The sequence below is a fragment of the Danio aesculapii genome, chromosome 24 (genome assembly GCF_903798145.1).
Source record: "Danio aesculapii chromosome 24, fDanAes4.1, whole genome shotgun sequence".
Taxonomy (NCBI): Eukaryota; Metazoa; Chordata; class Actinopteri; order Cypriniformes; family Danionidae; genus Danio; species Danio aesculapii.
Window position 1 is genome coordinate 22,557,220 of NC_079458.1, and position 17,889 is coordinate 22,575,108.

The 17,889-nt window shown below is 35.0% G+C and overlaps 1 protein-coding gene across 1 annotated transcript in view; it reads right to left on the reverse strand.

The window, feature by feature from the left end:
* c24h8orf34 (chromosome 24 C8orf34 homolog) overlaps positions 1 to 17,889 on the reverse strand; it is a 178,278-nt gene that overhangs the window by 58,999 nt on the left and 101,390 nt on the right. The window contains exons 8-10 of the mRNA XM_056450533.1: positions 13,367 to 13,502; positions 4,144 to 4,226; positions 1,151 to 1,224 (exon numbers count right to left, since the gene is read on the reverse strand). Of these exons, the coding sequence (XP_056306508.1) occupies positions 1,151 to 1,224; positions 4,144 to 4,226; positions 13,367 to 13,502 (293 nt within the window). The remainder of the gene's footprint in view (positions 1 to 1,150; positions 1,225 to 4,143; positions 4,227 to 13,366; positions 13,503 to 17,889) is intronic.

Below are 17,889 nucleotides of genomic sequence, written 5' to 3' on the forward strand. Positions count from 1 at the left end.
GAATATACTGTATACGGACGAAGGGACGGATGGACAGATGGATAGATATACTGTATATGGATGGATGGATTGATTTATATACTGTATATAGATGGATGGACAAACAAACGGATGAATGGAAGGATGGATGGATGGATTTATGAATGGACGGATATTCTATATATAGATGGACAGACGGACGGACGGACGGACAGACGGATGGATGGATGGATGGATGGATGTACTGTATATAGATGGATGGACAGATAGACGGTTGGATGGATGGATGGATGGATGGTTGGACAGATGGATGGATGTAGGGATGGATATACTGTAAACAGATGGATGGACAGACAGACAGATGGATGGATAGATGGATGGATGGATGAATGGATAAATTGTTTATAGATGGATGGACAGACAGAGGGATGGATGGATGGATGAATATACTGCACACAGACAGACAGACAGACAGATAGACAGATAGATAGATAGATAGATAGATAGATAGATAGATAGATAGATAGATAGATAGATAGATAGATAGATAGATAGATAGATAGATAGATAGATAGATAGATAGATAGATAGATAGATAGATAGATAGATAGATAGATAGATAGATAGATAGATATTCAGCTGTTTTTAATCACAAGAAATTGAACAGCTTCATTCTCCCGTTATTGTGTTCCAGTTTGGACGTCTGTTCTGCTCTCTGGTGGCTGTTGCTGACAGATTTGATGGAATGGGGGATTTCTACAACACAGGTGTCCCCATTGACCTCACTCTCGAATGTAAACGAACACTTTTCCATCAACACAACACTCCGCAAAAAGGATTCAAGTCTTGCATGCTATATCACCAGGTAAACAGCCAAGACTGTGTTCATCCAAAACCTGTGCCTTTTTAATAGCTCCTTAATCAGACACAATGTACCTTTTTCACACGATAAGCTCATATTCATTGTTTGGCAAGAAAAGCATCCCCTCTAGCTTGACAAGCATGGAGACAAATAGTCAAGTCACGCTGGGGCTGGTTCTCTATACTGAGGATGATATAAGTGGTTTTAACTGTCCCTCTGACAGCGTTTACAATGGAGATGATGATGCAGACATTCATGACTTGGGGAAAGTGATATAATGAAGAGTTTTGCTGGGTGAGGATCACCTACCAGCCCTGTCACCTGAGAGGCCGTCTGCAGGTCTTCTGTTGCTGTCAGGGTTTCTGTCACCGCGGGTAATGGACCTGATCCAGAAGAACAAAAACACAATGAGGCCTTTACCACACACACACACACATTCACTTATAATACGCTCCCACACAGCAGCGACAGGGGCCCTCAAGAGACAATGGATAGATTAAATTTCACAACCAAAAACTAATTTTTAACAGCCTGCCCCTTTCAGCAGACTACACAACATGATATAGTACTCACAGGAATCTGCTCTTTCTGAATATGATATGTGATGTAAAGGGGTCTGAGAAAGGAAAAGCATGGTTTCTATGCTCAAATGCAAATACAAGGCCAAAAATGCACATGCACATAAGTACATGCATATACTTTTATAGTAGCAATTACATTATATTCCATTTTAAATACTCATATTACAGGTTTTTTTCAGTCGATACTAAGCGTTTGTCCAACCAGTTATTACATTTTCAAAACTCTAAACACAATTAGCACAGCATCATTCTTTTGTGGCCACACCGTTACGCATTTCATGTCTTTTTGACCAAATATGCAGTTAGTGAACACACTTTCACAGCTTACATTTTCTTAACAGACAAGCTGTACCTCACAACAAAATCATGGATTGTTGTTGTAGTATTTGTGAATGTTACCGTTTTTATTTTTCAGTTGTTTTACCACAAATTTCAGAACCCTGATCTCAATTTTCAAAACCCTAGACACAAAACTCTAAACAGAGTCATTTGTCAAGAATCTCAGAAAGAACCTTCTGTCAATGTGAATCCAGCTCTGACATTGGTCTACTGGTATGCTATTATTGAGCTGTATTACATACAGTAATGTCAAATATGAAAACATTAGCTGTAAAAGTGGTACAAACAATGGAACAAAGAAATCATAAATATGGAATAAGGATGAATAAGGATGAATAAAGATGAAATCTATAGATAATGTGGTCCAGCTAGGTCATCTTCTGTGGTAACTGATTTCATTTGATCTATCCTGAAACTTGCATCATCTAAATATGCATATTGTACATCAGTTTCCATGCATCAAGACTAATGCAACAGTTTTTTTATTATTTTTTTTATTTTGAGTGCTTGTATCTGTTGATAGTTGCATCATGGTAATTAAATGAATACTGTAAGCTATTTCAAATTTAATGTGTGAGTTGCATTTTGAAATGGGATCAATTTGATGTTTAGTTGTATTATATTGAAAAGGTGATTTTAGTTCATTGAACAAAGTATCTTTTAATTGTGTTTAATGTATCCAAGCATTTGAAAAAAGAGTTAAGAGTTTAGCAAAAGTGTGCAATTTTGCCAATGGTTATAAATTGTATGTCTAGTGTTATGAAAATTAACACCAGAATTCAGATTTTTTTTGCAAAACAGTTGTAAAAACATCCCACAATACCAAAAACAATATTCCAAACCTTAGATACAGTATAACAACCTCTGCTTCTGCAATGACATCAGATCAAAAACGATATCAATATCGCTTATATGCTGCTGTGTTCGCCTATGTTTAACATCATACAGATTACCGTCAGGGTTAATGGTTAAAATAGAAAGAGCAAGTCTGCGCCAGTAGTGTAGTGGTTAATGCATCGACACATGCACTCCGGTGCTCACGGAGACCCAAGTTCAATTCCCACCTCGTGGTCCTATGCCGATCCTTCCCCTCTCTCTGCTCCCCATGCTTTTCTGTCAATACTCTCAACTGTCCTATACAATAAAGGTGAAAACTCTGCACCTGCTGCACTGCTATCCGCTGTGTCTTTATTCAGACCTGGGAATTCAGCAGGAGAGAAGTCCTCCTCATGGATAGTGTTCATATAAATGTGATCATCTTTATAATGATATAACAAATTGTGGTTGATCATGGGTCTCCTCGTGATTTGTGTCTGATATTTTAGTCTGATTCTGACAGTTGTTCGCTCCCCTTGTTTTCCCTGCTCTGCCGGCCACGCCCACTCCTCCCTTTGCTCACAGCACTCCACGCCCATCATGAAAGATTTTTTTTTTTTAATTCTGAGGTAGACTTGAACTGAAATGACACTTTAAGACTGTCAAAAAGATACGCAGGTGTGTATTGTCATAAGGAAAATGTAATAAAATAATTTAGCCTTATTTTTTTGACTCTCAAAATACTGGTAGCCACTGACACTGACTGAAATAGCAATGATCTCCATTTCAGCTAATAATCATCTTAAATTTCCTACTACTGGAGAAAAATTCACCTACTTTACATACAGTTGAAGTCAGAATTATTAGCCCTTTTTAATTATTTCCCAAATTATGCTTAACAAAGCAAGGGAATTTTCATGGTATGTCTGATAATATATTTTTCCTTCTGGAGAAAGTCTTACTTGTTTTATTTCGACTAAAATAAAAGCAGTTTTAAATTAAAAAAAAAATCCTTTTAAGGTAAAAATTATTAGCCCCTTTAAGCTACATTTTTTTTTCGATAGTCTCCCGAACAAACCATCATTATACAATAACTTGTCTAATTACCCTAACCTGCCTAGTTAACCTAATTAACTTAGTTAAGCGTTTAAATGTCACTTTAAGCTGTATGGAAGTGTCTTGAAGAATACCTAGTAAAATATTATGTACCGTCATCATGGCAAAGATAAAATAAATCAGTTATTATAAACTATTAGAGTTTTTAAAACTATTATGTTTAGAAGTTTGTTGAAAAAAATCTTCTCTTTGTTAAACAGAAATTTGGGAAAAAAATAAACAGGGGGGCTAATAATTCGGGGGGGGGGGGGGGGGGGGGGGGTTGGGGGGGGCTAATAATTCTGACTTTAACTGTATAAATGTAAATTGTAAAAAGTAAAAGTAAATTAACCACAAATCTTCAAAATATTTTTTGAATGAACTACTACTTCAAATCTTACATCTTTTACAGGATATAAAGCCACAAAAGGCCAAAAAGTGTTCAAAAAAGTATCGATTTTGTGCACTTACAAGGTACTTCTGGCACAGCTTGCTCTGACACATGGCGTTCTGGTTCCTCTTCGGTTCTTGCAGTTAGACTGTCCCCTTGAAGCCTTAGAAAAATGACAAAAATTGAGCATTAGAGGCTTTAATTTCAAATAAGTGGCTTGCATTTCTCCCTACAGTTATGATAGCTCTGGAAGATAACAGTGGATATACTATCATGTTCTCCATTCAGAGCGAACCCTCGACTGAGGCTATGAAAGAACTCTGTGTAATGGATCGGTATCATATAAAATCTCTATTTTTACCCAGTGTCTTTGCTGGATGAGAACAAGTGGAGACAGTGAGTCTCCATTCATAAAAGGTGATGAGACCGTGCCAAAGCAGTCTATTTGTCTTATCACTATCAGGGGAGGATGAGGATATGGGCAGGCTGGAATGTAGACAGAGCGTAACATAGGGGAACGCTTAAAACCTGACAACCATCTACTAATCGCCAAACAGTACAGCTGTCTCAAACACCCATCATTTATGATGTCCTATCTCACAGGAGGCTGGGATTAAAAGCTTGTCTACAGAGGAATTGCTTTTATACTGACAGTTCAGCCAAAAATATACATTTCAGCATCATTTATTTGTTGTAAATGAGAATTTGTTGCTGCTATTTGCATAAAATGAAAGGCAATAGTAATCATGATTCTGTCAAACTTAAAAATACCAATAATATGATTTAATTAAGAATAACATTATATAATAACAATATTTTTGATATTATATTAAATTGTTTGGTATATTTAAGAAAGTGACTTAACATTTATAGCCATTTTACGGATTACCATGTGTCATGGTCATTACCATGGCAATTTAATGACAAAATCAATTTGTACCACTGTAGTTGAGATCAAGAAACATAGAAGTCAATATTTGAAGCGGATCATCACCTTTCATTAAGCTGAAACTTTTAAACAACACCCATTCTTGTCTTAGGACAATTTTGATTCACTTCAAATGTTGGCAATATTAATGATACTGTTATAAAACTTCATGACACAATTATAATAGCCTCATGACAATGATGTTTATGACAAATCTAGTATGTTACGTAGATAATGTCAAGTTGTCATGACAAAGACACTGACAGGTGCCACAATGTTTCAGGTTATGATTGTAAGGGTTTCATGAGAGTCTTATAAGCACCCCCTAAAATAAAAGTTACCTTTCTAGAAAGCTTTCTTTTTAAGCTTAATGGTCCTAGTGCAAGATTAGTCTCAGTTTATGACAAAAAGTAGAGTAAACATAAAGCTCAACATCATAATTTGTGGACTAAGAAATAAAAAAGTTTCCAAAAGTAATAGATTTTTTGGGGGGTCTGAGTGGGCGAGTAAACTATTCCTTAATGGTTATTTCATAGACTACATTCACAGGACATTGTTAAACCCTTCATACCATGTTAGACACCCTACTGCCTTCAGAGTTGGCAAAATCCTTTGTGGTGCACGTTCAACAGTGCTGCAAACATTATTCCAACTGAGGCTCATTCTGAAAAAGTAGCCCTACATACATTTCTGGATATTGTGAAATACATTCCAGGAGCTACATTTTTTGTTTTTGCGAATCCACCAGAGGATGCTGTGTACGCATTTGAGATCTCAAATTTATTTCGTGAGTGCCATTCGCACCTGCTCTTCTCGCATAAATACAGCAGAGGCCGCTGTGGACTGGCTGACCAACTGACCAATCTCCTCACCCACCTCCTTCTCTAAACCCAACCAATAGTGTTTTCAGAAGCACCGATTGACCTGCTCACCTACTACTTTAAACCCAACCGACATTGTTTTAAAAAGCAATCCAAAAAAAGCCCTTACCTCATTTTTACCATGTTTTCAGGTTTACCACTTTCACACCCTGCGATTTACTTGTTTATTTAATTTTTTAGCCTCTGTTTTTGTCTTAGCTGCTTTCTGAAACCGTTCTTCACGGGATTCGAACCCCATCATTGTGGTTAACTCCTCTCTGCATCTCAAGTCCGCTGACGTACATGGCGAGCTAATTGGACAAAGCGGTAACAACAGGAAAGCCATCCATATGGAATTAAGCGGTCAGCTGGTCCACGCAAAAAGGAACGGCGTCATACATGGTGTTCGTTTTAAAGATGAAATGCAGCCATATGTACTTCTGGCTATAATTCACCATCTCCAGAAATGTATAGGGCTACATTTTCAGAATGAGTCTATGCTGGACATTTGTTAGACACTTAATACCATGTTGGACCCCCTTCTGTCTTCACAACCGCCATAATTCTTTGTGGTGCACATTCAACAAGGTGCTGCAAACATTCTTTTAAGATTTTTGTCCATACTGACATGAGAGAATTACCAATGCAACCACACAACAATTTGAAACTTTTTTCATGTTAATTTGTACAGTCTGCATATTCTCATTTAATTATTTGCACATCCCCCAACAAGTGGGTGGGGTCTGGAGGCAAGCCTTCTTTTAAATCAAACAGGTATACCTAATAAACTGGCTGGTGAGTGCATATGCCAGTAAAATGAAGTTATGTATTATACTTGTGTGGCCACATTAAAATCTGAGTGATCTAAATAGGGGCATCCAATGAAAACCTACCAGTCTCACAATTTTCCTAAAGGACTGGAAAATGAACACCTACAGCACGATAATTATCATACCTTATTCTTCAACAATGCTGCACTCTCAAACTGTTATTTTGGAGCGGTTTAACTTCAGAACTGTAAATCACCAAATGCTGCACTTAGCAAATGACAGGCTTGATTCATTTCACATTTCTCAGTGTTGCCATCTCTGCGTGCCTTTTCCTGTGAGCAATCAGGGCAAATAATAAGCATGATGACAAAAGATAATAACCACTCGTTTTTTATTGCTTTACCTGCTATTCCATGATGCCTTCTCTGAAGTTTCGGCATATTATTTTTTCTTTATGTCTATTCTCAAATCAGATCTACCTATATTTTTTACAGATTTGTCTCCCTCGTTCTCTTTCGTGTGTAGATATATTACTGTTAAAGGTGTCATGTACAGCATTGGTTAAATTCGTTAAATTGTTCCCTAAAATATAGCTTTATGGCTTCGGCAAGTAAAAAAAAAATCTCCAAAAATGGTTTTATATGCTCAATTATTACTCCACAAAATATTCCTAGAATTAGAAGGTCCACAATTGACCATATATGGATCGTGTCATGAATATGATTGAGATTCTCCCTCATTCTCTGTCATGTGTAGAGATAAAACTGTTAAAATCCAGATCTGGGCAGGCCTACCAACTTAGTTTCTTTTCATATTCATTCTCATTTTTGAGTAAATAATTAAAATAATGACAGCCAATGACTCAAGCTTGTAATTGATCAGGTCACTCCACTCATAATAAGACAGAGCAGTTGGATCTTGGATACATTTGGCTTAGCTTTGCTATAAAAAGTCTACTTTGTGCCTTAGGCCCCATTCAAACCTGGTATTATTATGGATTTTCACCAAATACAGCTCTAAACAGGGTCTCAAATAATTACAGTTTGACCACTTCTTGGGGAACATCACAAAAATACCAATTAAAACATGCTGCCTTGTTTAGTACCCACTCCTGTCCAGCATTTTTTCACATATATGTAGAGCAGAAGTATCATATCTGTAGCAAGTTTAATGGACAGATTAAATCTGGAAGTGATTGTGCTACGTCCAGATGAGCTGTTTTTCTAAATGTGGGTCTTGCAGTATACCACCTAATCCATCAAGTGAAGAGGACAGAAACGAGAAGATAAGAAATAAATCACATGGCCTTTTGCTGCAGTAATGCATTATAGGTCAGTTGATCCCTGAAGATGGTTTAGTAAGGCTTGAATAGATATTTGACAGATATTTGCAGACGAATAGCAGAGGTCTTGAGAAAGTGTTTTAGAATATATAGGCTGGAATAAATTACAATAAAGCAAATAACAGTATAGTTTGATTTATTATTTATTTATTTTTAGCATATATTACTGCATTATTTATACATTTTTGCCCCAGCGAAATGAACCGCTAACTATTCCAGCATGTGTTTTACAAAGCGGATGCCCTTCCAGCTGCAACCCAGTATTGGGAAACACCCATACACAGTCATTCTCTCTCTCACACACACCTGGAGGAAACCCATGCGAACATTAGGAGAACATGCAAACTCCGCACAGAACTGCCAACTGGCCCAGCTGAGACTCGAAACAGAGACCTTCTTGTTGTGAGGTGACAGTGCTAACTACTGAGCCACCCTACCGCATTATGTAATAAATAAATTCAATGTATTGACATAAATACGAAGTATGTGTTTCGTTTTAATGCATAAAAATGATATGTTTGTAAAATGTTTTGAATTAATGTCACTTTTGTATATAAAGTACTTGCTTTGTCTCTGTTATGGTTACCAGAAATCTAGCTTTTGCAGATCGCTCTCACTCTCTGTCATTCAACCCGAACTACACATCTGCCACTGAACCGAACTACATTTCCCGTCATCCACTTCACTCACACACCAGAACCTGTTCAGGACTATGGACTATATACAGACCTCACACACACACATATGCACGCACGCACGCACGCACACACACACGCACACACATGCATGCACATATATATCTTGGCTGAGTCTTGTATACAGAGTGAACATTTCAAAGTGTTTTTCTAGTCTTGCCTTACTGTGTTTTTAAACCTATGTTTGTTTACTGTTTATGTTGTTTTGCCACCTGCCTTGACTATTCACCTGTTTCAGCAACTATTTTTTTGGATTACCTGTATACTTCAGTTTGCTAATTTTTTCCTTGCCTGTAAGACTAACCTGAATTAAACTGTATTTAAATTTGCACTTTTGTTGCAAACCTCAGTCATTGTTACCGTCTTCATGTTACAACATATAAGTCTTTTGCATATTTTATCACAGATTTTAGACATTTGTATATATAGCAATTGAAATGAGCTAAAATATATATGAACTAAACAATTTAGTTTCAGGCTGTTCAAATTAATAAGAAAGAGAGAGAGCACTGCAGATGGGATGCATCCATATTGTGGGATCACATATTCCAGTCAGATACCAAAACTCTCCAAACACTCTCTTCCCCGTCAAATGATTAAATCAACTGAAGTGAAGCGTTCTGTGCACATGCATACTTTTTCTTTTTTCATGAACCGTCAAATCACTACTGTTCTGTATATGGTATACAGTATACAATATGGAAGTGAGATTTATATGTAAAATCAAAGCTGCATCTGTAAACTTTCTATTCATGTATACTTTGTTAAGATAGGATAATATTTTAAATCTCCTCATCTAAATTGTCTAAATTAAGTGCTTAGCAATGTGCATTACTAATCAGTTTTCATATAGTTACTGTTGAAAATTTACAAAATGCCTTGATAGCAATTGATCTTTACTTAATATTTTAATGATTCTTGGCAAAATAAAATAAAATCTATAATTTTGACCTATACAGTGTATTTTTGTATATTGCCATGATAATACCAGTGCAACATAAGACTGATTGTGTCATCCTTTCTTTCTTACTATTTGAATTTTAATTATTAAATGTTTAGTTTTTAAAATTATTATTATTATTTTATTTTTAGAATTACTGGTTTATACAGACACCACTAATAAATCAGTAAATCTGCTGAACAAACGTGAAGGGTTTTAAGTATAATGTTACAATTTCTGACACTGTTGAACATCCAGACTTTCTGGACTGCTGTTAAGTGACATGTTCTTCACTCGCTGACCACTTGAGATAACAAATGTCCAGATAAAAGGATTCCTAAGTCTGAGTCTAAATAAAATGTGAAGAATGTTTCATGGATTCTCCAAGTAGCCACATGCCCAGGCAAAGAAAAAAAAGCTAAAACACACAGAGAGATGGGCATCGACTTACTCACATTATAGAGCTGCTGCTATTTGGTAAGTCACAAGAAAAGTCTATGGCACTGAAGTGCTTTCAGGTGTACATTTGGTAAAAGGAATATCTTGCTTCAGGAAATTCAAGATGTAGGTGTGCTTTTTTCATCAGTAGGACATTAAAGAAGGTTTTCAGTGGAAATGGAGGTCCATGGTGATTCATAAAAATGAAATCCTGCTGCTTAAGACATGTTGAGAGTCATAAAAATGTATACAGGCAAAACAAAATGAATCCCTGTTGCTCCTGATGAAACATTGAGGTTTTATGAAGCAAAACGATCGGTCTGTGCTTCGGACTGACATGACAACCTTGAAAGGCTGTGGATCAAAGGTAATGATGTTGTAAACAATGTTCAGTTTCTTGCACAGACCAATCGTTTTGCTTCATAAGATCTCAATGTATCGTCATGAGCCATGGGTTTTCATTTTTTTTGCTTTTATATTTCTTTGTTTTACTCTCAAAGTGCTGAAAGCCACTGACTTCCATTTTATGAATCACCAAGGACCACCGATTGAACTGAAAATCTTCTTTAATGTTCTACTGATGAAAAACATCACCTATATCTTTAATAAGCTGAAGGTGAATAAATTAATAGCAAGTTTGTGTTTTGGGGTGAACTATCCCTTTAAACAATTAATAATTTAGATGAATTGTTCTGGTTTTTGTGACGGTTATGATCAAAAAATTCATTCAAAACATTAAACTTGAGCTCTATATTGTAGATTTATAACTACTGTGGGCCGTATCCACAATTCCTCATGTTTAGGCTGTGATAAATGAATGAACTGTTAAACAGTCTTCAAAACAAACAGTGATGGTGTGATAAACTTTCCACAAACCAATGGTGAGATGATGTGTTCGGCATCTCATAGACTGTAAAGAATGTTTAAAGTATCTGTGGTGAATCTGATATGGGGCAGAAATGAAAAGATAAACAAAAAGGGCCAAACAAAACAAACATGGGGAATGTAGGAGCGTGGCAGCCATCGGACCCAGCAGATTTACACTTATCAAAGCCTGGCATCGGACGCGAGCATTGAGCCGCCCTATCACAGCGTGAAATGTGATCACTTTGGTCATCCACTAACAACAAACAGGAAATGAAAACAGAAAACAAGTGATAAAGATTATCTTCGTTTTTATAGGTCTTATGAATACAATCAGATTTCTAGAATGCTTTATGAATGCTTTCATGCATACACAGGTGGGTTTTTTTCTTTTTTACTTTGGATATATACACATATATATTTTGTTAATATATTAATATACTTAAGTATATACACAATTTCTTTTTATATCAGTTATTTAATTTAGTCAAAACTAGAATTTAATTTATTCATTTATGCTCTTAGTCAGGAGCAGAAATAATATGTTAAAAGGAAATATGAATAAAATTCAGAATCTGAAATTATTGTTTAAAAATATGATTCTCCTCATGAAGAAAATTAAACCATTTTAATATTTGTATTGTGTGAAAAAAAATCATTTATTAAAAGAATTATTATCAAAAGTTCATAATTTTTATATACTACAGGGCTGTTGAATGCTCAATTCTGACTCGCTAATGAACATAACAGTAATGAAAATGGTTGTTTCACAGCCAATTGTCAAAAATCTAATTAAAACAAAACATTTTTTTTAGATGACATGCGAATAAAACTAGTTCCACATAAGTATATGAAAAAACACTGCAAATGTCTTGAAATAAAACATCTGAACAATAACTTAGGGGTGGTAACCATAGAGTGGAACAATTGACTCTGGTCTACAAAAATATCAGAAAATAATGCACACCCCATTATGCAATGTTCCATCATCAATTATTTCTACCTTGTTTTTAAAATAAACAATGCAGAGCCATGGTGTTACAAATCACCAGCAGCTACAACATTGGTGACTGCGTAGCTCCATGCTGACATCAGCAGCACATGAAATAAGCCCAAGATCATCGAATTTGATCGATGGATTAGTGGAAAAAAGTGGACTGGTCTGATGGATCAAAAGGTTACTGGTGAATCACATAAAGATGGCTGTGTGTAGATACAACAATTACTTAGAGAAACTAAAACATAAAATTGTAGCTGTGAAATTAAAATAAGTGCGTCACGGTGGCACAGTGGGTAGTACGATCGCCTCACAGCAAGAAAGTCACTGGTTCGAGCCCCGGATGGGTCAGTTGGCATTTCTGTGTGGAGTTAGCATGTTTTCCCCATGTTCAGGTGGATTTCCCCACAGTCCAAAGACATGCAGTATAGGTAAATTGAATAAGCTAAATTGGTCGTAGTGTATGTCTGTGAATGCAAGAGTGTTTGGGTGTTTCCCAGTGTTGGGTTGCAGTTGGAAGGGCATCTGCTGCATAAAACATATGTTGGATAAGTTGGCAGTTCATTCTGCTTTGGTGCCCCTTGATAAATAAAGGGACTAAGCCCAAAAGAAAATGAATGAATGAATGAATGAATGCAGAGCCACAGTGGGACAAATAACCAGCTGCTACAAAATTGGTGCCTGCATAGCTCTATGCTGTCATCAGAAACACATGAAATAAGCCCTAGATCATTGAATTTGAACCAGGGATGTTTGAAAAAAGTGGGCTGGTCTGATGAATCAAGGTTAAAGGTGAATCCCATGAAGATTGCAGTATTTAAATACAGCAATTGATTACTAAGGGAGACTATAACATAAAATTGTAGCTGTAAAATTATCATAAGAAACATACACACATCAATCAGTCAATCAATCAATCAATCAGTCAATCAATCCATCAATCAATCCAACATACACATTTTCACAATCTTCTTTATTGAAACAGATTGCTAATTTGAAATGTTTTTGTAAATGACACCATGGTGAAAATGTTCATCACTTTCAGGAGTCTTTGGTCACAATTGATGTTCTAAGAATCTAAATGGCCATAAGTGGTCATAGATGAGAAAACTCTCATTCAAGTAATCTTAAAATAACTCAGCACCTCACTGTTACCTCGGTCAGATAAATGCTGTGGATGATCTCAGCATGTAGTCATTCAAATGGTTTACAGGAATGCTGCGTGTGGCCTTCATATCTGGCTGAAAGAGCCTCGCTTGCAGTCTCTCAGCAAACAGAGGTCAGGATCCGTGACTCGTGACTTGACTAAGATTTATGACAATGCATTGTAGTGTGGACCTGAAGATGACACTGATCACATTGTGTGTGTTTAATGGAGGTTAGCGAAGATGGCAGTGGCTCTAGTGGTGGAGTGAAGTCACTAAGTAGAGCAGAGCTGTTGGTCAATATTGAGCTGTGTAAATATTTACCTTGCACACCTTGAGCAGATGTTGAGAGTGACTTTGGCCTGGGGCTCTGAATAGTAGGAGCTACGGCCCTGGCTGAACTTACTGCCAGACTGCAACAGGCCGGTGACGCCCTCCATCCGCAGGTCATCCAGATCCTCTGACAGAGAGAGAAACAGAGACAAAGGAATAAAGCATGATGTTCACACGTATTGTCATCATGAGACCGACTTTACTTGCTTGGAGTAAGAAACGTAATATCTTATTAGCGTATAAAAAAATTATTAAATAAATTAAAACTAAAGTAAATAATATAAATAAATAAATAAATAAACAAACATTTTAGATAAAAATATTTATATTACTATAATAATAATAATAATAATAATAATAATAATAATAATAATAATAATTATTATTATTATTATTATTAATTATTATTATTATTATTATTATTATTATTATTATTATTATTATTTAAATAAAATACCAATAATTAAATAATAATATTTACATTATATTTGTTGGATTTTCATTTAAAAACATTATTATTATTATTATTATTATTATTATTATTATTATTATTATTATTATTATTATTATTATTATTATTATTATTATTTGTTTTGTTTAAGCATTTTATTTTTACAGCATTATTATTATTAATGTTTATTTTTCATTGTTATTATTATTTTATTTTTTCCAGAAATCACCTTTTAAAAATAAATTCATTATCGTTACCCAGTTTACATTTTATTTTAATAAAACATTATTATTATTATTATTATTATTATTATTATTATTATTATTATTATTATTATTATTATTATTATTATTAAGCTCCACAATAAATGACAGCACAATCAAATTTTTTTCAGTTAATCTGACAGAACATGATTAAGCAGTTCATATTCATTACAGACTAAGAACAGGACAACAGAGAAGACAGAATTTGTGGAGAGAGACATACAGAAATCCAGCAGCACTGAGATGGGCAACTCAATACCCTCTGAGGTCACAGCATATGCTCACAGACGGCTGTCCTGCATCCAAAAAACAGGTGCAGAGTGACTCTACAGCTGCTCCTCCACTACACGCAACAGGCCCGTTCCCAGACTTTAGCTCACTTACAGGACTGAGCAAAGCTGACAACTATTATATAGAGATCTGTTGAGATTTGCTTCATTCTTAAAGTGGTGAAGTCAACATACAAATTCTGACATGAAAATATAAAATATGAATAGGTGATTTTACTAGGTTTAATATATATTTTATTATATATGAATATCTAAATATATATTTTATTATATTTTGAATGCGTATTGAAAAACCCTTGTTGACTTTGACACAGACATACAATTAAATAATACTTAACAATTACTGTACAATTTAGATAAGTTTTTTTTTTTTTTCATTATTATTATTATTATTACAGCCCATTCATATGGGGCGTCATCATGAACACTTCCTATTCACTTTGAATGGGTGACATCAGGCGTTGCCGAACTGCATTGTGGATCCGTCGGCGCCGCTTCAGTGGCGTTGCTCACTGCAGAACTTGAGACTTTCTCAATTCTTTAAGCGCCAGCGGAAGCATCAACCGATTGCTGACTAATTTTATTGGCTGACACTGCGGTGACGATCGCGTCAGCCCCAACTTCAGACATGGTCTTTGTCAAGCTTTGACGCTGAAGCCCCGTGTGAATCGGGCGTTAGGGGCCAAGTACAAAAGGTTTTTGATTAACTTGCAAACTAATTTAATGTAGAGCTTGTAAAAATTTACTTAAGGTGTTATCTTCATAAAGTATTGACATATTAACACCAAATTTTGTGTGTTATGACAACCATGATCTGAAATGAGCTGAAGCGTTTACATAAGCTGAAGGTACAAAAAATGGCTTTTTTCGCTTATAACTTCTCAACCTTTTGTCCAAAATTTATCAAATTGTCTCTTTACATTCGTCAGAACATGCCGAGTCAAATGATGTCTGATTTTCCCAGGTCAGCCATTTTTTCCATCTGCTATTTTGAATCATGTAAAAAAAAAATGCTATAGATTACGGACGCATTGGCGAATTGTTACGAAAGTCAGTATGTGTCTTCAGGACTGTGCTCTGAAGGTGCTCAAAAAGTTGTCACAACACCACCTTTTGGTCAAAAGTTATAACAATATTTCTAAAAATGCTAAGAACTTTTGATTAATTTTGTCTATTGTTATGAAACTGTGGGTTGTCCTGAGAATATTGATACCAATTATGCCTTAATTAACTGAACTTCCTGTTTCCCATCTAGCCTTAAGTCAAAAGCCTACATTTCTGAACACCTCCTACACCGTTTGGCTGATTTGCACCAAATTTAATCATTTTCAGACCATGCTGACAAAAAGTTATAGAATTTGTGTCAATAGGTGTAGCGGTTTACTGCACTGACAAATATGATGTCATGATGCCAAACTATATCTGGTCTTGCAGATTCCTTGGATCATAAAGAGAACATTGATATAATTTATTCCCTAATTGACACAACTTCCTGTCCACCATCTTGAATTAGTTTAAAAATCTGTTGTTTTTAACTTGCCATAGATCGTTAGCCCAATATCCACAAAAGTTGGCTCAGAGCATGCTGCCAAAATGTTATAGAATTTTCCAGTTGCTCTGTAGCTTGTTGCTGCTTGTTTATGATATGGTTGCTGGGCTGCTTGGCCCCGATATTTGCTGCTTGCAGCTATATTTATTATTATTATTATTATTATTATTATTATTATTATTATTATTATTATTATTATTATTATTATTATTATGTTAGAACAAACATAATACTCCTGTAAGAGACATAAATGTGTAGGAAATTGGTAATCTATGACAAAAGCAAATTATACTATGAAATTGATTGGCTGTTATGCAAAAATATCAGAAGATATCGAACAACTGACCAAAATTAAGTATTTAGCAAAGCTGCAAAATAAGCTTGTTTAAATGAAAAAACAACTGTAAAAAAATAAATAATAAAAAAATAAATAATAATAATAATAATATATATATATATATATATATATATATATGATAAAACATAAATATACATTCATACAAACTTTTATGCATTCATTCATGCATACATACATACATTCATAAGGGTCGTCAGGGGAAAAAAGCCAAATCTGGCTTTATTTTAATGTTTTATTATATATTTTTTTTTTAAATTTCTACAGTTTGATTTCTCAACAATCTCATAAACTGAATATAACCTACAAATATACATTTTCACTGTCACAATGTGATTATACTGTATGTGTGTACAATGTGTGTATATACAATTCAACTTTTCTATTCAAAACCCTTAACTTCAGCACTAGAAGTGGAAGGTTGAAAAGCATAAATATTTTTTTAATAATGTATTAAGTGCAATCATTAATTAATTAAATGTAATAAATGCACTTACATTAAACCTGCAACAGCAAAAACTTTAAAGAATTATCATGTTTTTATTAATATTTTTTCCCAGGTGTGCGTGTAATAGCTTTGTCATGGCTCATCAAATCTGATTTCGGTGGCAAGAGCTGTTTCATAACCCTCCTTTTTACAAAGCATGTTTCTCACAGGCAGTTTCGTTCCCAAATACACCAACATCATGATCCAGCAAGATGAGGATCAGCGTCTCCCACCCGTGCCTGTGGCTGTAGGTATTATGTACCATCTGCACCGCTTATACCAGCTGACTATGTGTGGAAGGACACCCAAAAACACAGCACCTTGTAATACAAGTAAGTGTAGCTAATGGCAGGGATTAGACTTGACCACTTCATTCACGGAATTCTCACTTTACGTCTCTCAATCGCCTCGACTTTTTGTTAATGTGGAAAGGGGCCCGGTGGGAAACAACTTATGAAACGCAATTAAAAGCCCCCCAAACACAAGTTTTTGTGTTTGAACACTACATGGGATTAACACCCGGCCCATTGCCAGCTATGAGGTCATCTAGGTTCATACCTCAGTACATTTTACATGTTCATGTTTGATGAAGAAAAATTATTTAAAGTCAAGTCTCTGAATACATATGTCAAATACATTACTTGCAGCAGCTCACGGGTGCCTGATCTACTTTTATAATCTGTTTCATTTAATTTGTTTTCATTTCTTAACATAACAGCTGTAATTAAATAATTAGGGTATTATTAAAATGGCAAGATGAAGGTTGAGTTAGCGATTCTGTATCCTTTTGGCAAAATACATTGCTTTGTTTGTATTTCGCAGCAATATCTGGCAACATTGCATTGCTTGTTCTTAAATCCAGTGGGCCTACTATACAATAATGGTGGGTTAGCCTTTTTTAGTGCTTTATGTAACATATAAGCATACTTAAGTAAACCAATTTAATATATTTAATGCAGTTATCTCATTAATTAATCAAATATTTTTAATTTTTTGGTGTGTTTTGAGGAATAATGAGCAGATTATTACCAATAACATTTTAATGGGCTGAATCTCAATTCATAGGCTCAATTGAATAGGCTTGAATCTCAAAGAAAGCATATATTTTATAAAAAAAAA